This window comes from Natator depressus, chromosome 27 (assembly GCF_965152275.1).
Source record: "Natator depressus isolate rNatDep1 chromosome 27, rNatDep2.hap1, whole genome shotgun sequence".
NCBI classification, from domain to species: Eukaryota; Metazoa; Chordata; order Testudines; family Cheloniidae; genus Natator; species Natator depressus.
The window spans coordinates 6,564,890-6,587,492 of record NC_134260.1 but is presented as its reverse complement, the minus strand read 5'-3'; the positions used below and the strand labels follow the sequence as shown (position 1 = coordinate 6,587,492).

Here is a 22,603-nt window from a genome sequence, read left to right as displayed (position 1 = left end):
TTAAAGGTGTGCTTAACTTTAAGCATATGAATAGTCCCATGCCATCTTGTAATCCCATGCTTTATACTACCACATTCCCTCCCTAACTCTCCTATCCCCCAAGTAGGAGGAGACCAGCAGCAGTGAAGAGATTTGAATTTGTTTTATCATCTGTATCTATTATCTCCTTTCAAGGTTTTGAATATGATAGCACTGGGATTTGACTCTGTGTAAGGCTTTCTGAAAATTCCAAAAAGAGGAAACTTTGTACTGTGCTTCAGAAGAGTTCAACTGAAGTACAGGAAAGGGGAGTGTAATAATAGTTGTACATAATTTACCGCATTACCAGTTACATATTCATGTGATTAAAATTAAGCAGTGCTTTGCTAAATCAATGTCTAAGTTTCACATAACCCTCGTCAGATAGTGAAGTAATATTAAGCCCATTTTACATACAGAGAAATGTAGGCAAATATGTAAACTGACCCAAGATCCCACAGCAAACCAGTGGCAGAGCTGGGAACAGAACACAGGAGTTGTAGCTTGTACTTGAATGACTTTGTACCTTTCTGAGAGCTAAAGACCAGAAGGGACTTTTACCCTGTTAAAAATTCACACCGTATTGCCAGTTTGAATTTTTCTAGCTTCAGTGTTCAATCATTGGATCTTGTTATGCCTTTGTGTGATAAATTAATGAGCCCTCTAGTATCGGATGTCTTCTGCAGTCGTAAGTATTTTTATAGACTGAACAAGTTGCTTGTTTACTTTCTTTCTGATATGCTAAACAGCATTGGGCTCCTTAAGTCTATTATTAGGGCTGTCAAGTGATTAAAAAAATTAATTGTGATTAATCATGCTGTTAATAATAGAATACCATTTATTTAAATATTTTTGGATGTTTTCTACATTTTCAAATATATTGATTTCAATTACAACACAGAATAAAAAGTGAAGAGTGCTTACTTTATATTTATTTTTATTACAAATATTTGCACTGTAAAAAACAAAAGAAATAGTATTTTTCTATTCACCTAATATAAGTACTGTAGTGCAATCTCTTTATCATGAAAGTTGAAGTTACAAATGTATGATTATGTACAAAAAAACCTGCATTCAAAAACAAAACAATGTAAAACTTTACAGCCTATAAGTCCAGTCGGTCCATATTTCTTGTTCTGCCAATCACTCAGATAAACAAGTTTGTTTACACTTGCAGAAGATAATGCTGCCTGCTTCTGATTTACAATGTCACCTGAAAGTGAGAACAGGCATGGCACTGTTGTAGCCAGCGTTGCAAGATATTTACATGTCAGATGCACTAAAGATTCATATGTCCCTTCATGCTTCAACCACCATTCCAGAGGACATGAGTCCATGCTGCTGGTGGATTCTGCTTGAAAATGATCCAAAGCAGTGCGGACCGACACATGTTCATTTTCATCATCTGAGTCAGATGCCACCAGCAGAAGGTTGATTTTCTTTTTTGGTGGTTCAGGTTCTGTAGTTTCCACATTGGAGTGTTGTTTTTTTAAGACTTCTGAAAGCATGCTCCACACCTCATGTCTCTCAGATTTTGGAAGGCATTTCAGATTCTTAAATCTTGGGTTGAATGCTGTAGCTATCTTTAGAAATCTCACACTGGTGCCTCCTTTGCATTTTGTCAAATCTGCATGAAAGTGTTCTTAAAACAAACATGTGCTGGGTCATCATCTGAGACTGCTGTAACATGAATATATGGCAGAATGTGGGTAAAAGAGAGCAGGAGACATACAATTCTCCCCCAAGGAGTTCAGTCACAAATTTAATTAACGCATTATTTTTTTAACGAGTGCCATCAGCATGGACACGTCCTCTGGAACGATAGCCGAAGCATGAAGAGGCATATGAATCTTTAGTGCATCTGGAATGTAAATATCTTGCTACGCCAGCTACAACAGTGCCATGCAAACATCTGTTCTCACTTTCAGGTGACATTGTAACTAAGAAGTGGGCAGCAGTATCTCCTGTAAATGTAAACAAACTTGTTTCTCTTTAGTGACTGGCTGAACAAGAAGTAGGACTGAGTGGACTTGTAGGCTCTAAAGTTTTACATTGTTTTGTTTTTGAGTGCAGTTATGTAACCAAAAAAACCCTACATTTGTAAGTTGCACTTTCATGATAAAGAGATTGCACTATAGTATTTGTATGAGGTGAATTGAAAAATACCATTTCTTTTATCATTTTTACAGTGCACACAAATAATATAAAGTGAGCACTGTACACTTTGTATTTTGAATTGTAATTGAAATTGATATATTTGAAAATGTAGAAAAATATCCAAAAATATTTAATAAATTTCTATTGGTATTCTATTGTTAACAGTGTGATTAATCATGATTGTTTTGAGTTAATCGCGTGAGTTAACTACAATTAATTGACAGCCCTATCTATTAGTAAGGTATATTTTCAAGACCTTGAATCATTCTTGTAGTGCTTTACTCAACACTTATCTCCCTACTACTATTCTATATTCCCCTGTTTATGCATCCGAGGACTTGTAGCCATCTCAGTCACCATATAGCACTGGGAATTCATGTTCAGTTGAGCAATTAGCACTTTCAGATGCCTCAATGACCTACATTGTCATTTCAGAGTTACAGATTACCAGGATATAATCCCACATTCTGTGAATAGGACCTACATTCTTTGTTCCAAGATATGTATGGCTGTTCATTGGGCTAGATAAAACCACATGATTTGAATGAGCTCACCTTACCAAATGATTCAGCTGTGTATCAGTGACTTCCCTTTGCTGTCATTCACCACCCAGCCAATCTTTGTGTCAGCTGTAAATTTTACCAGCAATGACCTGACACCTTGGCACCATATTGTTGTGTCTGACCTCATACAATGTGACAATGTTTCACAGAAGCAATCCTGAAAGGGAATTTGGGAACCTCATGAACCACGACCAGAGTTTCAGACACATTCCAGCCCAGAAGGTAAATCCTATCTGCCTATGTGAGTCCTTTGCACTGGTAACAGGGACTCAGATACAAGGGAAAAAATTTGACTTGAAACTCCCCTCCCCCACCCCAGAAAAAGCAGAGTCAGGTAGACAAAAAATGTTTCATGAATTTGTGTCGATTTCAGCAAATTGTTTCAGCTGAAACAAACATTTAGATATTTTGGGCAAGCGCTTCACAAAATGACCAGAGGAGGTGGTCTGCCACCACCACCACCACCACCCTCTTATGATCTTTAGCTCAGCCGCTAAGGCCTTCATCAGGATGTGGGAGAGCTGGGTTTGAATACGCATTTGGCAGCAGGGACTTAAACCCATGTCTTCACCCACCCAGGTGAATTCCCTAAGCACCGGGTTATTCTGGCAGTGGATCTCGCTTCATCTTTCTTGCTGAAGCTTACTCACTTTGTATAAAGTTCTTGAATGGACACTGGGACAGAGAGCGAGAGAGAATGAATCTAGCCTGGTATTTAGGGCACTGGAGGAGGGACACCTGGCTTCTAGTCCCTGCTCTGGGGGGGAAATTCAAACCTGGGCCTCCCACATCCTGGGTGAGTGCTCTGACTACTGGGCTAATAGTTAGAAGGGGGGCATTGCCAGCCCCAGGTTTGTGAATCTAGCACTTCATTTCCTTTTACTGAACATACCTAAAATGAAACTTTGCTGACTTTTTGGGCTGCTGAAAATTCCAAAACAATCTCGGTTGTAGTTGAACAGAAGGGAACTTTTGTTTTGATTTGTCAGAACTGCCAGTGAACCAGAAAATCAGTTAGTTGCCCAGGTCTAACCAGGGCCCAACTCCAGTGCCTCATGGTGGCAACCCAGGATCCTGTGACAGGGGCACAGGCCACCCCCACCCCACTCTCTGGGCCTTCACCCTGGCTTCTATTCCCCTTGCAGCCCCACTTTCTGCCTGTATTTGCCCCCCTCCTCCTTCATCCCCTCTCCCATTCCCTTCCCCCTTCTCGCTGCCCCTCCCCCTCTCTCATACCCCTTCCTCCTTCTCTCTGCCCCCTCCCCCCGCCTCCCCTTTCTCTCTGCCCCTCCCCACTTCCCCCTCCAGTTTCCTGCAGGCGACTAGGCCCGGCTCGCTCCCCGGTGATTGGCCCCGGCCACAGGCGCGCGCTCCCTCCCCCCAGCCCGCCCCCAGCTCGCTCCCGAGCGGCGCGCGCCGCAGCCGGCAGGCTGGCGCGGTTGCCTTGGGAACAGCCAGACGCCGGCCTGGCAGAGGGGCGAGCTGGGGAAGGCCTCGCGAGGTGAGCGGCGGGGAGCCCGCGCCTCCAGAAGCGCCGCGGGCACGCCCCAAACACCCCCCTGAATTCACCCTCGGCGGGGGGCAACCTCCCAAACACCCCCCCAGCGGGGAGACCCCGTCCTCCCAAACACCACCCGGAACCCCTCCCATTGGGGAGCCCCCAGCCTCAGCTCCTGGAGGAGCCCACCTTACCCCCCCCATCCCTTGGGCCCCAGCACCCCGCCAGGGAGGACCCTGCCAGTACTTCCTGGGGGAACCTCCTAAAAGACCCCACCCACCCAGGGAGCACCCTAGTACTCCCCCATCGAGCAAGGGCCTGTTCCCCATTTCAGGGAGACCTGTTAAACGCACACTCCCAAGGGAGTGATCCAGGGAGCAACGCTTCCCTCAGTGCCTCAGAGAGGAGGACCCCCCCCATTTGGGAAGACCCCTCCTCCTCATAGGGGAGCGATCCCCCAAAACACCCCTTTCTCAGTGGTGCATGCTCCAGCGTCTCCATCAAAGGGAGATCTCTCCCCACCATCTCTAGGGATGAACCCCCGAGCATCCTCTCATCAGAGCAGAGTCCTCCTAATCCTCCCACAGGAGAAGCCTCCACAGCATTCCCCCCATCCTCAGGGAGGGGAAGCCCACCACTCATTCCTAAGGGAGCGTTCCCAGGGACTAGCTTTCAGGCTCCATTAGTGTAGCAAATAACCCCCCTCCCATATATCCCCCTCCCAATGTGTCTCTGGGGGAGGATTTCTGCACTATTCAAAGGTATGTTGGTAAAGCCAGGTAAATCCCCACTCCCAAAGCACTGCCCTTGGGTGGGAGGCCTCATCTAGCTCCCTATCCAGCATCCAAATGTTCAAAATACACTCAGTTGAACAAATACAGGAAACCTCTAAGACATGGGATGGTCACTGACAATGTAAGTTCATCTGAGAAGGCAGTAACAGGTGTCATCCAACATGTTATATGTGCTGAGAGAGGGACATTTGATTTGGGGTGCAGGCTAGGGCTTTTTACGCAATTTGGGATGCACACTGCTGGGTGGGGGTGTCACCCGAAAGAATATGAAAGGAAGACGTGTGATGTTCTGAAACAGCTTTCCAACAGCAGTAGGGGCAAACAACCTGACTAATTTTAAGATGGAACTTGAGAAATTTATCAATGGAATTGTATGTCGGGGTTGCCTCAGCTTGCAAGGGACTGGGCTCAGTGATAATCCTGGAGTTTTCCAGTCAGATGTTAGTATAAATGCTGCCAAGAGCACTTATCACCTTAGAAGGCTGGAGCTGTTGTCTCATTTGTGTCTACTCAAGCGGGACACGGTTCTAAGTGTTCAGTAATTTTCGCATGAATTTCCCCCCTATTTCTCTCTACCCAGTCTATGTTTCTTTTTCTTTATAATTAATCTAGTCTACTATTAAAGTGAAGACTATTTATACTGCCCCTCCCAAGGGTCTGCCACTTTTCTGGGTGTTGTAACAGATGGCTGCATAATACAAAGTGATTAATATGGAGGAACTTCTGCAGAGATTTGGCATTAGGACAGGTGATAGTTAGCATAGGTTTCACAGTATTTTAATTTCTTTTAGTACAGCATCCCAGATGCAGAACGAAGAGTTTGATAGGCACAATACAAAGCCTTACTCATGTAATAGTTCATACTGATGTGAGCAGTTCCATTCACTCCAATGTAAGGGGTTGCAGGCTTAGAACATATAGGAAATAAAATGAATAAATATAGTCAAACAAACAACCCCCCCCACCAACATAATACAATGTACTATTTATGTCACTATGCTGCTATCAGACCTGTGTGTGGTTTCCCTTCTCCTAACAGAAATATTAATACCCAGTACTGCTACCCCCAAAAAATCATGTTAGGACCCAAAGACCATAAGACGAGCTTAAAACTTCTGAAATTAAAAGAAAAAAGTGGTATTTTTTTTATTTCCCGTATGGTTTCTGCGCATTTAGGATGTGCTTTTCTCACTTTTTCAAACTCTTTCATCCACAAGTGTAAAGCCAAAAAAAAAGTGTTCTTGATTTTTTTAAATGAAAGCTGAAATTCTCACTTAGTCACAGGCCTCCAGGTGATGCAGACAAAGATAATAGCTGAGCTAACTTCTGCTCTCATTACCACTGTTGTAAATCCAGATTTACTTCAGCAGAGTGACTGGCTTTATAGTGGTGTAAAAGCTGAATTTGGCCCCTGGAGAATAACTTCAGCAGAATGACCTCAAGTATTCTGATGGGAAAAATATTCTCACTGTTTATGTCAGCGTTCTTAGAATATTAAGTCATTGAAAATGCCTAGGTAAACGGAATGTTTATAGGAGAGAACCCTGGCTTCCAGCTTTGCATTCTCTTTCCCATTTCTTTCTTCTTTAATCATCTTTTATCTTCCCATGCCCCTTCCTTTCCTCTTCCTTTCCCTCCCCTTTTTCCTTCTCCCTTCCCTTCTCCTATTAATTGTGAGCAGGATTCACCTTCAGAGAATTAATACAGCCCACCATAGTACTATCAGGGACCAGTAGCTGCAGTGAATACAGCAGTGATTGCATTTTAAATTGAGAGACAATTTCAAAGGTGAGGAGCTGTCAAAGTTAAAATGTCATTTGTAATAACTATGAGAATATGAAGTTTATTTACAGTTAGCAAGTATGTCCTTATTTCTGATAAATTCACCTTTTTCTCAGGAAAATAAATCCCTGTATCCTCTTTATAGTTCTAAAAAATCATCACTAATTTGTGTGGGACTACTAATGCTTGTAAAAGGCCTTGAACATCTCTTTTTAATTACTGAAAATATATGGCATGGGCAACATTAGTTTAAATTCCTCCACTTTGTCCTCCCAACATACTTCAGCCTTGATCTGTAGCAATGAACAGGTAGGTCCATTCTCTGTAGCTCAATTACAGCTTCTCTACACAGAGGACTTCTCAACATAGAGAGTTCTTCCTGAATAACTACTTCTGATTGACTCCACATGTGCATTCTTATTCTGGATTAATTCCACAGATTAGAGTTAATTCAGAATAAGGTACTCATATTCCAAAACAAAAGCATCCACATATGGATTTAATCAGAAATAGCTGCTCTGCTTTAAATTCCTACCCTAATTTCTTCTGGATTAAATTTTGTGTATAGATGAGCCCTAAAGGCTTGGTTTCTTTTCTGAGATTGCCAACAGAGAGCCAGTTAGTGACATACATTATGATGGTTCTTGTCTAGGTCCTAGCAGACAGACAGAGACATTCAATTTCATTTTGCATGGGCCACTTTACAGTTTATCAATTATACAGTGTGAAACAATGTATATATGCACATTATGAGGTTTTCATGACATCATGGGAATCTTGAGAGTGAAAGTTGCATAGATTGTTATATCTGAGATGTTCTCACGGACTGCCTGTGTTTATTGTATGTGATGGACCACACAAAATGTTAACAAGAATACATTATACCTGTCACAGAACAAGATTTACAGGTATATAATTTATTGTCTGGACTCCACAAATTCTTTGCTTGCCTTATTTGATGACATCTGTCAACTCTTCTGAAAAAAGTAGCATTACTTTTAATTAACTTAATATATATCTCCAAAACCTTTTGGTGCTGTTAGCATGTCTATCTGACTTTTTCAAACATCAAATAATTGACTGTTTTTCATCTTCTTAGCTGAACCTGGCTAAGGCCAGTGTTATTTTTCTTTTCTCTTGACAGATGCTAAATGAGTTAGACAGCAAGTTCACAGGGCCTGCTGCCTGACCCACACTTGTTAGGATTCTTGATGTCCCGGATTATTTCTGAACTGAGTATTTGAACTTAATTTCATTTCTATTTTCAGGACATCCATTTTCTGTTTGAGGAACCTTGTTTGCCTTTGTCATTTCCTCAGGCTTCTGTGATTGTTTAAGAAAACTTTTGTCACACAACTTTCTGCAAGAGATGACTGTATCTTGCTTAATAGTCTATGAGCTTTCCTGTTGCTATCACTGTTTTCTCACTAATTCTCCATCAATTTACCTCAGATAATTTTTGCTGATGTCTTGAATGCAGCTCTCTGTACAGGGTGATCAGCATACATGCCCTCCAGAAATTTGTACACTGCTCATTTAGACCAAGTCAGTATGACCTTCTCTTACATTACTGCATTTTTATTATTATTTTAGATTTTGTTTGAAGTAGTTTATGTTTCTGGATAAATTTGGGAGATAGCATCATCCAATGGGTAGGAAACTAGACTAGATATCAGGAGACCTTTTTTGTAGCCATGGCTCTGTAAGTGACTTGCTGTGTGACTTTGGGCAAGGAACTTTACCTCTTTGGGCCTCTGTTTCTCTCCTATCGTAGAGTGTAAGCAAGCGCTTTGATACAGGGACTGTATCGCATTAGGTGTCTGAATAGCAGCTAGCATAATGGAGTTCCAATGTGAACTGAGACTGCTAGGCATTGCTCTAGTAATAATTTTTCTCTCTGCTTTGAGACCATCCTGGAGACCATCAGGTGTGATTATTCAACTTGTTTTAAATCTAAATTAATATGTATTCTCTCCTGTGTGGTTAACAAATGGTAGAGATTAATAAAGCTTCTTTCAGCAGGACTGGGACCAACAACAATTTTCAGTTCTAGACCTGTGTTTTCAGGGACTCTTTTTCAGAAACTTCAGGCTTTTGGGATGATATTTTTCATACTTGGATTCTGGCTGAAGGTGATTTTTTTTGAGTGAAAATGGTGCAGTAGTGACATACAACACTGGGAGACCTTGTAAGATGCAAACACATTGCGGAGGGGCTCCTAAGCACTTTGGTATAGATTACATCTTTATGGTACAGTCCTAAATAGGGTGTGAGGTGCAGCACAGCTAAGATGGCCATATTTTTAAAATAAAAAGAGGAATGCTTTTGTGTTAGCAATTTTTAGAGGCCTCAAAGTGGTATTCATACAGGTAATGCAGTTTCATACTCATGGTATAATGATATGAAACCATATGGACTAGAATTTCATATCTATATGAAACCACACAGAATTGCCAAACAATTTCTGTATGTTTCTGGGAACCACAGGAAGAAGGGACATGGAGGACAGAAGGGGTATCAGGTACACATCCTCTCCCTTCTCAACATTCCCAGAGGGGTCTAAGCAGTGGCTTTGCTCTTCTGACTAGACTGGATCATCGAACCATTGTATTCATATTGTAGTTAGTTGCCTAACATGTTATGATAAGCTTTGGCCTTGAATAATGGTTACCATAAAATGCATGCTCACTACATGATGAGGGTGAAGCAGGACCACACATCATTTTACATTGTTCAAAGCATATTGCTATATCAAACACTTCTTTTTTTAAATAAGTACAACATTTTGAAAAAAAAAAAACAGGCCATTTTAGGTATCCTGAAAGTCATAAGAAAAACTGGGATTGTCCCAGTGAAACTCAGACATACGGCCTCTGTAGGCAGGGAGAGTTCAAGGAGGACTGGGTCTCAGGGACAGTCCATCTCCAAGTGGCCTTCTGGATGGTGCAGCCTGTGCTCCCCTGTATCTCTTGCCTGCTAGGGGAAGCTAGGGCCATGGCATCACCTTACTGTCTTCCTGTTACTCCTATGTTTATAAAATGATAAGGTTCCAAGTGAGGCACCCAGAATCCAGGAAATATTAGCATTAAAGGTACATATTTCTCCCTCATATTTTTGTACATTGCTGCCACTAAGCTCCTTTTTCTCAGGGGATAGATTAAGGTATCTAATAAAAATTACTGTATATTTTTCCTGTTTTCCATACAGCAATCCAGTTATGTGCAGAGGCATATCTAAAAGTTACAGAAAGTTAGTACTATGGCAAATTTATTACAGTCTAATGTTATAGGAGAGCCATAAGTATGAGCAAAAATTCTAACAGGATATATGCCAGACTGAAACAGGATGAGAATTATAAGAAGTAAAGGAGTCTCTCTTCTAGCGACTCCTTAACTGTGCCTTTCAGGTTCAAATTTAATTCTCTCTCATATAATCATACGAATCCATGCACCTTTGTATGCTCTGCTGCCTGAACTTACACTGGCAGGTGGAATAGTGGACCCAATAATAGGCCCAGTCCCACAAGGCACTGATAACCTCCAGCATGGTGTTGAGCACATTGGCAGTTGCACATTGCAGAAATCAGGCTCCAGTATTACAGTTCAGTACAGATTTGAGAAATAATCATTCGCTTCTAGTAATTGCACAGAGGAGACAACTAATTTAAGCTTTCTGTCCTTAATCAATTTTGGATTCATACAATTCTGCATTAATAAATAATTTACCTAGATCAGATTCCTTGTTGCTATCTATAACGCTACTGCTGTACTAGATCACAGTGCAGCAAATTTGGGCCGATTTCCTTCTAATGATCAGAACAAGTTCATTCATGGTGGTTGGTTACTCTGTAATTAGTAAAGAAAGGCTGTAAGACCTTTCTTTAGACAGGAGCATCTCTTCTCTCCCTCATTAGTAATTAACATGTAGAGAAAAGGCAATTAGAGCAGAGCAAAACTGAAGTAGTGAGATAAAAGATGATCTTTAAGACAACATATTTGCTTTAGGTGCAGGTCCTGGTTACCTACGGTAATGTACAATTCCAGAGAAAGAAAGAAGTTCATCAGTGATGCTCAGTATGTGAGGGAAATGCAACACAAGATGGATTCAGAGTATCAGGTATGCCCAGAAAGCAATAGACTTTGCTCAGCTATTTCATTGTTATTTGTTGAAAGTTACTTTCACGCAGGTGGAACATGAGCTGGTGATTAACAGCTAAATGCTATTGTTTGTTATATATATATATATATATATATATACACACACACACGCACACACACACACACACACCCCCCTCTAGTTAGGGAACTTAGATTTTGTTATCTTATACTCTAAGATCAGTAGAAAAAAGTCATGCAGGAAGATTTCATCAGTGAATGTTTTCAGGCCATTCAAATGACATTTCCTTATGCAGTTGGTTCTCCTGTAAGAGAGTTTTCTCTGTACCTCTCACAGTGCACTCCCTAACTTAGCAGGAATATTTCTGCTTCCTTAAGGCCCTTCCACCAGCCCAGAGAGTCCTGGGCAGACACACTTCCTCCCACTTTCCTTCCCAACTGCCTTGGGCTCCCTGTTGCAGGCCAGCCTGCCTGCCTGCCTACATTCCTTCAGGGAGGCTTTGTCTACCAGCAGTCTAACTCACCTGGCTAGAATGATGGCAGTTTCTCTCACTCAGCAAGAGTGAGAAATTTGCTCTCCTTCCTAATTAGCCCCATCTATGCTGGGTTCAGCCCTTTTCTACTCATCCTTTTCAGGCTTGAGACATACTGCAGGTGTAGCAGGGTGAGGCTGATTGAACTCATAGGCCCTTATTAACCCTTTCTGACTCAGTGCCTAACTTTAAACATGTGAGTAGTTGAAATCAATGGAATTACTCTATTCACATACTGGAAGTGAGGCATGTGTTTAAGTACTTTACTGATCCTCAGATGTATTTAGCTGCATACCTTCCATTGATTTCAACAATGGAAGTTAGGCACCTAAATATCTTTGAGGATCTGAACCTTTGTGATGTGCTGAGCACCTTCAGTTCTCACTGATGTCAGTGGTAGACATGTTTCAGAGTAACAGCCGTGTTAGTCTGTATTCGTAAAAAGAAAAAAGAAAAGGAGTACTTGTGGCACCTTAGAGACTAACCAGTTTATTTGAGCATGAGCTTTCGTGAGCTACAGCTCACTTCATCGGATGCATAGCATATCGTGGAAACTGCAGAAGACATTATATACACACAGAGACCATGAAACAAAACTTCCTCCCACCCCACTGTCCTGCTGCTAACAGCTTATCTAAAGTGATCATCAAGGAAGGCCATTTCCAGCACAAATCCAGGTTTTCTCACCCTTCCCCCCCCCACACACAGACACACATACAAACTCACTCTCCTGCTGGTAATAGCCCATCCCTCTTTGAAACCTCTCCTTATAATGCGCATGATAATCAAGGTGGGTCATTTCCAGCACTAATCCAGGTTTTCTCACCCCCCCCCCCACACCCCCCTCCAAAAACCACACACACAAATTCACTCTCCTGCTGGCAATAGCTCATCTTACAATGTGCACAGCAATAATCCAAATTTAACCAGAACGTCTTGGGGGGGGGGGGTTGTTATTAGCACTGATAAACGATGGTCACATCAACACCACCCTATACCGGAAACCTACTGACCGCTATTCCTACCTACATGCCTCCAGCTTTCACCCTGACCACACCACACGATCCATCGTCTACAGCCAAGCTCTGCGATACAACCGCATTTGCTCCAACCCCTCAGACAGAGACAAACACCTACAAGATCTCTATCAAGCATTCTTACAACTACAATACCCACCTGCGGAAGTGAAGAAACAGATTGATAGAGCCAGAAGAGTTCCCAGAAGTCACCTACTACAGGACAGGCCTAACAAAGAAAATAACAGAACGCCACTAGCCGTCACCTTCAGCCCCCAACTAAAACCCCTCCAACGCATTATTAAGGATCTACAACCTATCCTGATGACCCAACACTCTCACAAATCTTGGGAGAAAGGCCAGTCCTTGCCTACAGACAGCCCCCCAACCTGAAGCGAATACTCACCAACAACCACATACCACACAACAGAACCACTAACCCAGGAACCTATCCTTGCAACAAAGCCCGTTGCCAACTGTGCCCACATATCTATTCAGGGAACACCATCACAGGGCCTAACAACATCAGCCACACTATCAGAGGCTCGTTCACCTGCACATCCACCAATGTGATATATGCCATCATGTGCCAGCAATGCCCCTCTGCCATGTACATTGGTCAAACTGGACAGTCTCTACGTAAAAGAATAAATGGACACAAATCAGATGTTAAGAATTATAACATTCATAAACCAGTCGGAGAACACTTCAATCTCTCTGGTCATGCAATCACAGACATGAGGGTCGCTATCTTAAAGCAAAAAAACTTCAAATCCAGACTCCAGCGAGAAACTGCTGAATTGGAATTCATTTGCAAATTGGATACTATTAATTTGGGCTTGAATAGAGACTGGGAGTGGCTAAGTCATTATGCAAGGTAGCCTATCTCCCCTTGTTTTTTTCCTACAACCCCCCCCCCCCAAGTCGTTCTGGTTAAACTTGGATTATTGCTGTGCACATTGTAAGATGAGCTATTGCCAGCAGGAGAGTGAGTTTGTGTGTGTGGTTTTTGGAGGGGGGTGTGTGTGGGGGGGGGGGGGGTGGTGAGAAAACCTGGATTAGTGCTGGAAATGACCCACCTTGATTATCATGCGCATTATAAAGAGAGGTTTCAAAGAGGGATGGGCTATTACCAGCAGGAGAGTGAGTGTATGTGTGTCTGTGTGTGTGTGGGGGGGGGAAGGGTGAGAAAACCTGGATTTGTGCTGGAAATGGCCTTCCTTGATGATCACTTTAGATAAGCTGTTAGCAGCAGGACAGTGGGGTGGGAGGAAGTTTTGTTTCATGGTCTCTGTGTGTATATAATGTCTTCTGCAGTTTCCACGATATGCTATGCATCCGATGAAGTGAGCTGTAGCTCACGAAAGCTCATGCTCAAATAAACTGGTTAGTCTCTAAGGTGCCACAAGTACTCCTTTTCTTTTTTCTTTTTACACCCTTCTTAGTATTTTTTCCCATCAGTTTGTTATAGAATATAATTTATGACAAGTATCATGGCATATAATTGATATTACATTAGTTGCTTTCAACAGAGAATAAATTGTACAACTTGTATTTGCAAAATAAGTCACCTATGTGGAAGCCAACAGAAAAGGTGCTTAAAAATGGCTTTTCCTTTCTCAACATATATGTTCCAATTGTATCTTCAAGTCATATCTGCATATACTGGCTACATTCTCAAGAAGGTGCACACTATAACATTTATGGGTAAGACTGTGAACCCCTTATTCATAATGGTGGGTAGTTACACAACTAGTGCCATTGTATTAATTGGCAGTATTTGCATGCACAACTGCTCGTCAATGTGAATAAGGGGGTCATAATTTGTTTATATGAGAGTAATGTTAAGTTTGTAGCAGAAAAGATATTTCCCTTATAGGTTTTGAGAGTAAGTATTCCTTGAAGCCTTTGGGCCAAATTGTGCTGTGTAACATCTGTGTACCTCCATCGACTTCAATTATGTAACTGAGAATTTGCCTTAAGTGCCATAGGATAAACTTTATAGATACATTCAAACAAAGACTCCATGGGAAAAATATTTAGTTACTATCATAATTATTTATTTGTATTGTGGTAGCACCTAAGAGCCCCAATTATGGACCAGGGCCTATTTGTGGTAAGCACTGTACAAATATATGACAAAAAGGCTATCCCTGCCCTAAAAAGCATACAATTTAAGTTGAGCAATATTTCAGCTGAGAGACTCTCAGTGGACTTACAGTCCCATGCAACTTTTAGAATGTTTTTCCAGTGTGCGTACTCTATAACATGACATAACTGAATTAAGGTTGAAAATGACATAAGTAGGTCGGTATACAGAACACATCTCAAATGTTCTAAAGGTTAAAAACTTCTGCTCAAAACTGGTGGTTTTGTGAGCTACCACACTTCCAATAATGCATGGCCTTGCCTTGGAGATGCAAAAGATATAGGTTCAGATCTTCTGGACTGGCTGAGTTGCACTTCAAGTAAGCCTAGGATGGTGGGAGCAACAGTTCCTTTAATACACCCTGTGCTCCCTAATCCTGGTTTGATGAGATTCCTAAATTGGCAGTCCCTGGCCCCAGGCCACATTAGAGCAGCCTCATGGCCATTCTAGTAGCAGGGGATCTACAGAGTTTAGTGGCACTGTAACTATATTCTATTTTTCCCAGCCATGATACCCACCTCAAGGGCCAGGAGGAGGGGGCCACAGAAACCGCTGTTACCTACCTACACCATCTGGGGATTCCAGCTTCATAGTGGGAATCCTTGGGCAGCAGGATTCATTGGCTCTGTGGCCATTCCATGCTGGCAGACCAGGGTAAAGTAGTAAAGTGTTCTGAGTTCAAGGGAGTTGGCTGTGGGATCAGACTAATTGGTCTGACCACTTTGCAAGCACACTGCAAAACCCTCCTCTTTGACAAAAGCATTTCCACAGTAACTAGCAGGATGATGATTAAAAAAACCGCAAAGGAGCCTCTTTAACTAGTGAGGGGAGAGGAGCAGAAATCTCTGTGAAATCCATTAAGTACCTCACCCTGCAAATTTAATTAACTTGGGAAATGCTTTGATTCTGTGGTGATGGGCATTATAGAAAATCCTAAAATAGATGAGTGCATGTGTGTGGGGAGTGGGACATACACACACAGAGTCTGATGAGCTTGCTGCACAGTTTATTAGTTGTTTACATTTACCAGGATTACTGAGGCACCAGGTCAGGTAATTATTCCGATCAGTGTTAGGCTTAGACATTCAATAGGTGTGAGTTTGGAACAATTGGAGATGAGATTGTCTTGTCCAGGTGCACTGTAGCTAGAATTAAGACACAAGTTATTCAGAAGGAAATATCTTTCTCTTATTCCAGACAAAGAATGTGTTTTGTTCCTTAGGCTTGCCTGAGAAGACAGGAGCAGAATAGAGAACAGACTGAGAAGAAACGAGAGCAACATGCCAGGCAAGAACAGCGACAGAAAACTCTATCTTCCATCTATGCTACACGCAGTTATGAAAGACCATGGGTATCAGGCATACCAGTTACCAGACAGGTACTTAAACTATAGGTCACAGAGGTTTTGATAATTTAAAAGATAAAGTCAAGTGGAACAGAATATTGTTACAGGGTAATGGTCTCCTGCTGCTGCATAACATTCCAGGGAGAAAGGGAAGCAGTTAATAAGAAATGGTTGGTGAGGAACAGCCAAAATGTTTACTTTTACATTGAGCCTCTGAGTGTTGCATTCCAGTGACTTTATTTTTTCTATCAAATTATGGACATACATATAATCATTTTTTAAGAGGGATGCTGGGCAAGGTAAGTAACATTTACTCACTGTTCCATTACAGAATAACTACATATTTTTTTAAAATATGATAGTGAATTTAATGGCAGTATTCAGGAGATTTTCAGTTAACTGAATGTTAAATTCTTCCATCAGATCCATGCCTGTGGAATCTTTCCATACTTCAGACAGTGAGCCAGATCCTTGGTCCTGATAAAGCAGCACAAAGGAGATTTAAAGCTGGCCTAATGGGCCAGCTAGGTATTGCCTTAGTGCAGGATATCTCCAGCACACACAGTGGCCCCTTAGAGCAGCCCTGAGGATGCTTTTAACTGGGGTCAGAATTGGACCCCACCAACCTCAGGGAACTGAGGAGAGCAACTGTGGTATAAATCTGCCTTTACTACCCTTTAGGAGCCTGCAATGTGTGCTGTTCACCCCAACCGAAGGACCACTGTTTCTGTTATCTCTGCAGTACAGGCTTGGAATTAACTGATCACCAGAGTGGGGATGGCTTTGATCTGTCTTGAGCATGTTGTTTCTAGCATGACACACCTAAAAGCTAAAATCCTAATATTAGTTTAAATTGTGCTGTTTGGGTGAAAAAAGTATGACAGTCTACAACTGGAATAACAGTATACTGCAGCCAACTTAATGTGGAACCAGAGACTCAGCAGATGGATGGTTACCAGGGACAGGTACTCTCACTAGGGAAAGAACAAATACTTTATGTGGATTCAATTTTTTCACAAATATATTCACATTTTAAGTACTGAAATATACAGACCTATTAGACAACATATATACATTTTGACTTGTGTATCGACTGTTTGGCTTGTACACAAATATATTCAGTAATTGCCATGGGTGACTGTGAAGCTGAAGGATGCCCAACCCCCAGTCAGGTAAAGAGGAGCAGTTGAAGGGCCAGGGAGCTGCAGATAGATGCCTTGCCAGGGATGGAGTATGGATTTGCCAATTCTTGATTCAAAAACTTTATATATTATTAACCTTTTAAAATATATCAACATGGAATAGAGATTAAAAAACATAGGTACATAGGAACTGACGAACTGGATCTGACCCAAGGCCCAAGTTTAGTATCTGTCTCTGACAGTGGTTAGTCCTAGCTGCTTTTGAGGAAGGTGCAAGAAAATCTGCAGTTTGGCAAATATGAGATACGTGCTCCCAGGGAAGTTTCCTCCAGCTCTGAAACACAATGGTTTATATCCTTTCTAAAATTATTGTTTTGGTTTATTTTAACATTTACTGTTATGTGACATTAAAAAAAAAACAGCTGTACTATGCGGTCTCATTATAAACACTGTACAATTGCATACAGGATTTGGCAAAGCACGACATAGCTTTTTCAAAGTTTACTGGATGCAGAGCTCCTGCTAACAATTCCCCAGACTTTGCTGTCTCTCAGACTAAAATTCTCTAAGCTGGGATAAGTAAATTTGTCATGTGAACACCAGGTCCCTTTCACTCACAGTCATAGTCATGGGATCCCTCTGAGACCATGGGGATAGTGTATGTCTCCAGGTTATGTCCTGCTTGAATCTTACCTGCCTGTGCTTACTGTTGGTAGTGGCCCAGCAGAGACTCTCAGAGCTCAATTAATCTCTTCAATACCCACCAGGGCTCTCTTTGCATCTCCATGACAGAATGGTGATAGAGCCAGGGCAATAGTGCCTGTACAGGGAGGTTTTCAAAAGCATTACACAGGTCTTTGGAGCCCTGAACAAGCTTTATTTGACTGTAAGTCAAAGAGAAAACCTCAAAGTTTTTCACCAAACTGAGAGATCCAGTGCCTTTCCTTCCATTTTATTCCTGGCAGAGACAAATGAAAAGATCACATCAGAATGGGCCACAGTGATAATAGTTGCTTCTGACTGTGACGATGCTGTGGTTCTTGAACTTAAACCAAATACAGACACCACCTGTGGTGGTGCTGTCTCAAGTCAGAGACTTTTTCTGATACAGGGGCAAGTAGTCCTCCCAAACTCCAACTTGCTATGTCTAGCAGCCTGGAAGTTGAGAAGGAGGAATTGACCTCCCTGAGATACTCACAAAAAAAGTCAATGAAATGCTCCTGTCTTCCAGGAAGAAGTCAACAAACTCAGCGCATAGAAAATATGGGCAAAAATCTTATTGGTGTTATATATATATACATGAGATCAATCAGCAAAAATTAACTCCATGATGAAGTTTTTGCAGTTCAGCTTGCCTACAGGTTGTAGATCAAACACTCACAAAAAACATGTTTCAGCCATCTCAAGCTGCAAAAGACCTTGGTTGATTACTGGACCACAACACATATCTCAATTCCTAAGGGTGGCATCATCATTCACAGATTCCCCTCGTGGATCCCTAATGTAAGCACTGACAACCCCTCCTTTTAAGCCATTGAGGTCATAGAATCATAAGGTTAGAAGGGACTTCAAGGGTCATCTAGTCAAACCCCCTGCCAAGATGCAGGACTTATTGTGTCTAAACCATCCAATACAGATGGCTCTCCAGACTCCTTTTAAAAACCTCCAGTGAAGAAGCTTCCACAGCCTCCTGAGGCAGGCAGTTCCATTGTCCTACTGTTCTTACGGTTTCCCTGCGATTTAATCTAAATCTGCTATGCTATAGTTTGAACCCACTGCCTCTTGTCCTTCCCTCTGTGACAAAAGAGAACAACTTTTCTCCATCTTTTTTGTGGCAGACTTTCAGTTGTCTGAAGACCGCTTTCATATCCCTCCTTAATCTCCTCTTTTCCAAACTAAACATACCCATTTCCTTCAGCCTTTGCTCATATGGCTTGCATTCCATCCCTTTGATCATCTTTGTTGCTTGCCTCTGGATCCTTTCCCGTTTCTCTACATCCTTTCTATACATTGGTGACCATAATTGGACACAGTACTCCAGCTGAGGCCTAACTAGCGCCGAGTAGAGCAGTATTATCACCTCCCCTGACTTGCATGCTATGCCTCTGTTAATGAAACCTAAAACTGCATTTGCTTTTTTTTTTTGCAACAGCATCGCATTGCTGACTCATGTTGAGGCTGTAATCCACCACAACTCCCAGATCCTTCTCAGCAGTGCTGCTGCCAAGCCAGTTTTCCCTCATTCTGTATTTGTGCATTTGGTTTTCGTCTTTGTTGAATTTCATTTTGTTGTCTATAGCCCAGTTCTCCAATTTATCAAGATCCCTCTGACTTTTAGCTCTACCCTCCAAAGTATTGGCAACCCCTCCTAGCTTTGTGTCATCTGCAAACTTGATCAGTATGATTTTTGTACCTATATCGAGGTCATTAATAAAGATATTAAACAACACTGGACCCAGAACAGATCCCTGTGGAACCCACTTGAGACCTCCCTCCAATCCAACATCATTCCATTAATAGTTATTCTTTGTTTGTGTTTGTTTAACTAATTATGTATTCACTTAATGGTAGTTCTGTCGAGCTTGCATTTCTTCAGTTTACTTATCAAAATGTCATGTGGGACAGTGTCAAAACCCTTGGTGACGTCCAGGTATATTATGTCCATCGCATTCCCCCATCCACAAAATCAGTTATCCTGTCAAAGAAGGAAATCGAGCTGGTTTGGCATGATTTGTTCTTGGTAAAGCTATGCTGCCTGCAAGTGATTATCCCTTCATCCTCCCGGTATTCGCAAATTGAATGTTTTATACATTGGTGTAGTAGCTTCCCAGGTATCAAGGTCAGGCTGACCGGTCTATAGTTTCCCGGCTCCTCCTTTTCCCCCTTTTTAAAGATGGGTACTATGTTAGCCCTTCTCCAGTCTTCTGGGACCTCTTCTATCATCCCTGAGTTTGTAAATATTATTGCCAGTGGCTCCGAGATTTCTTCAGCTAATTCCTTCAGTACTCTTGGGTAAATAGCATCCAGCCCCGCTAATTTGAATTCATTCAAATTGGTCAGAAGATCTCTGACATGTTCTTTACTTATCCCAATCTGCATCCCTTCCGTTTTATTGTCTGTAGCAACTTCAGTAACAGTCATCCGCTCACATATTAATTTTTGTGAGAAGACTGAAGCAAAGTAGGCATTGAGCCCCTCTGCCTCCCTATCATGTTCTGTTACCAGCTCACCTTCTCCATTGAGCAGCAGACCTACGCCATTCTTGATTTTTCTTTTTTGTCTGACCTCCTCCTTTTTTCCCATACCTATCCTTTCAGCACAATGATGGTACTCATTGATGGTACTCTGATCATGGTACTCAGTGATGGTACTCCAATCATGGGAATTGTCCCACAAAGTCTCTGTGATGCCAATTAAGTCAATTTTCTTCATATATCATGACTTGCAGTTCATACGGCTTGTTCCCCAGATATTTTGCAGACTGCCCTGTTGCTTTTCTTTTTGCCTTTTTACTGCAGTTGTGATTTCTAGACCCTTCTCCAGAAATTAGCCTCCCTCCCTTGTCTGCGTTACTTGAACCTAGATGCACGTTGGCTGGATTTTTGTCACTCTCCCCCAAAGGAGCTAGTTTAAAGCTCTCCTTATCAGGTTAGCCAGATGATGTCCAGAGATGCTCTTCCTGGTATTTGATAGATGGAGCCCCTCCCAGCACAGTAATCCTCTTTCCTGGAACATCAACTCATTGTCGAAGAAGCCAAAATCCTCTTGCCGACTCCACCTGCATAGCCACGTATTTACTTCCACAGTTCGATGGTCCATGCTCGGGCCTTTTCCTTCAACAAGGAGGATGGACAAGAACACCACTTGTGCCTCAAACTCTTTTATCCTTCTTCCCAGAGTCACATAGTCTGCAGAGATCTGCTCAAGGTCATTCTTTGCAGTATCATAGAATCATAGAATATCAGGGTTGGAAGGGACCTCAGGAGGTCATCTAGTCCAACCCCCTGCTCAAAGCAGGACCGATCCCCGACTAAATCATCCAAGCCAGGGCTTTGTCAAGCCTGACCTTAAAAACTTCTAGGGAAGGAGATTCCAACACCTCCCTAGGTAACGCATTCCAGTGTTTCACCACCCTCCTAGTGAAAAAGTTTTTCCTAATATCCAACCTAAATCTCCCCCACTGCAACTTGAGACCATTACTCCTTGTTCTGTCATCTGCTACCACTGAGAACAGTCTAGAGCCATCCTCTTTGGAACCCACCTTCAGGTAGCTGAAAGCAGCTATCAAATCCCCCTTCTCTTCTGAAGACTAAACATCCCCAGTTCCCTCAGCCTCTCCTCATAAGTCATGTGTTCCAGTCCCCTAATCATTTTTGTTGCCCTCCGCTGGACTCTTTCCAATTTTTCCACATCCTTCTTGTAGTGTGGGGCCCAAAACTGGACACAGTACTCTAGATGAGGCCTCACCAATGTCGAATAGAGGGGAACGATCACGTCCCTCGATCTGCTGGCAATGCCCCTACTTATACATCCCAAAATGCCATTGGCCTTCTTGGCAACAAGGGCACACTGTTGACTCATATCCAACTTCTCGTCCACTGTAACCCCAAGGTCCTTTTCTGCAGAACGGCTGCCGAGCCATTCGGTCCCTAGTCTGTAGCGGTGCATTGGATTCTTCCGTCCTAAGTGTAGGACTCTGCACTTGTCCTTGTAGAACCTCATCAGATTTCTTTTGGCCCAATCCTCCAATTTGTCTAGGTCCCTCTGTATCCTATCCCTACCCTTCAGCGTATCTACTACTCCTCCCAGTTTAGTGTCATCTGCAAACTTGCTGAGGGTGCAATCCACACCATCCTCCAGATCATTTATGAAGATATTGAACAAAACCGGCCCCAGGACTGACCCGTGGGGCACTCCACTTGATACCGGCTGCCAACTAGACATGGAGCCATTGATCACTACCCGTTGAGCCCAACAATCTAGCCACCTTTCTATCCACCTTATAGTCCATTCATCCAGCCCATACTTCTTTAACTTGCTGGCAAGAATACTGTGGGAGACCATGTCAAAAGCTTTGCTAAAGTTAAGGAACAACACGTCCACTGCTTTCCCTTCATCCACAGAGCCGGTTATCTCATCATAGAAGGCAATTAGATTAGTCAGGCATGACTTGCCCTTGGTGAATCCATGCTGACTGTCCCTGATCAGTTTCCTCTCCTCTAAGTGCTTCAGAATTGATTCCTTGAGGACCTGCTCCATGATTTTTCCAGGGACTGAGGTGAGGCTGACTGGCCTGTAGTTCCCAGGATCCTCCTCCTTCCCTTTTTTAAAGATGGGCACTACATTAGCCTTTTTCCAGTTGTCCGGGACCTCCCCTGATCGCCATGAGTTTTCAAAGATAATGGCCAATGGCTCTGCAATCACATCCGCCAACTCCTTTAGCACTCTCGGATGCAACGCATCCGGCCCCATGGACTTGTGCTCGTCCAGC

General features: G+C 42.5%; 1 protein-coding gene across 2 annotated transcripts in view; it reads left to right on the top strand.

Moving 5' to 3' along the window:
* The first annotated feature begins 4,148 nt into the window (after positions 1 to 4,148).
* The window catches only part of MARCHF10 (membrane associated ring-CH-type finger 10), a 107,957-nt gene continuing 89,502 nt past the window's right edge, over positions 4,149 to 22,603 (top strand). Inside the window, exons 1-3 of one of the 2 annotated variants that reach the window (XM_074940829.1) lie at positions 4,149 to 4,239; positions 10,817 to 10,928; positions 15,848 to 16,003. In XM_074940829.1, coding sequence (XP_074796930.1) covers positions 10,842 to 10,928; positions 15,848 to 16,003 — 243 coding nt within the window. In that variant the 5' untranslated portion in view covers positions 4,149 to 4,239; positions 10,817 to 10,841. Of the gene's footprint in view, positions 4,240 to 5,110; positions 5,152 to 10,816; positions 10,929 to 15,847; positions 16,004 to 22,603 lie in introns of those variants that run through there. The other variant, XM_074940830.1, reaches the window with a different exon arrangement.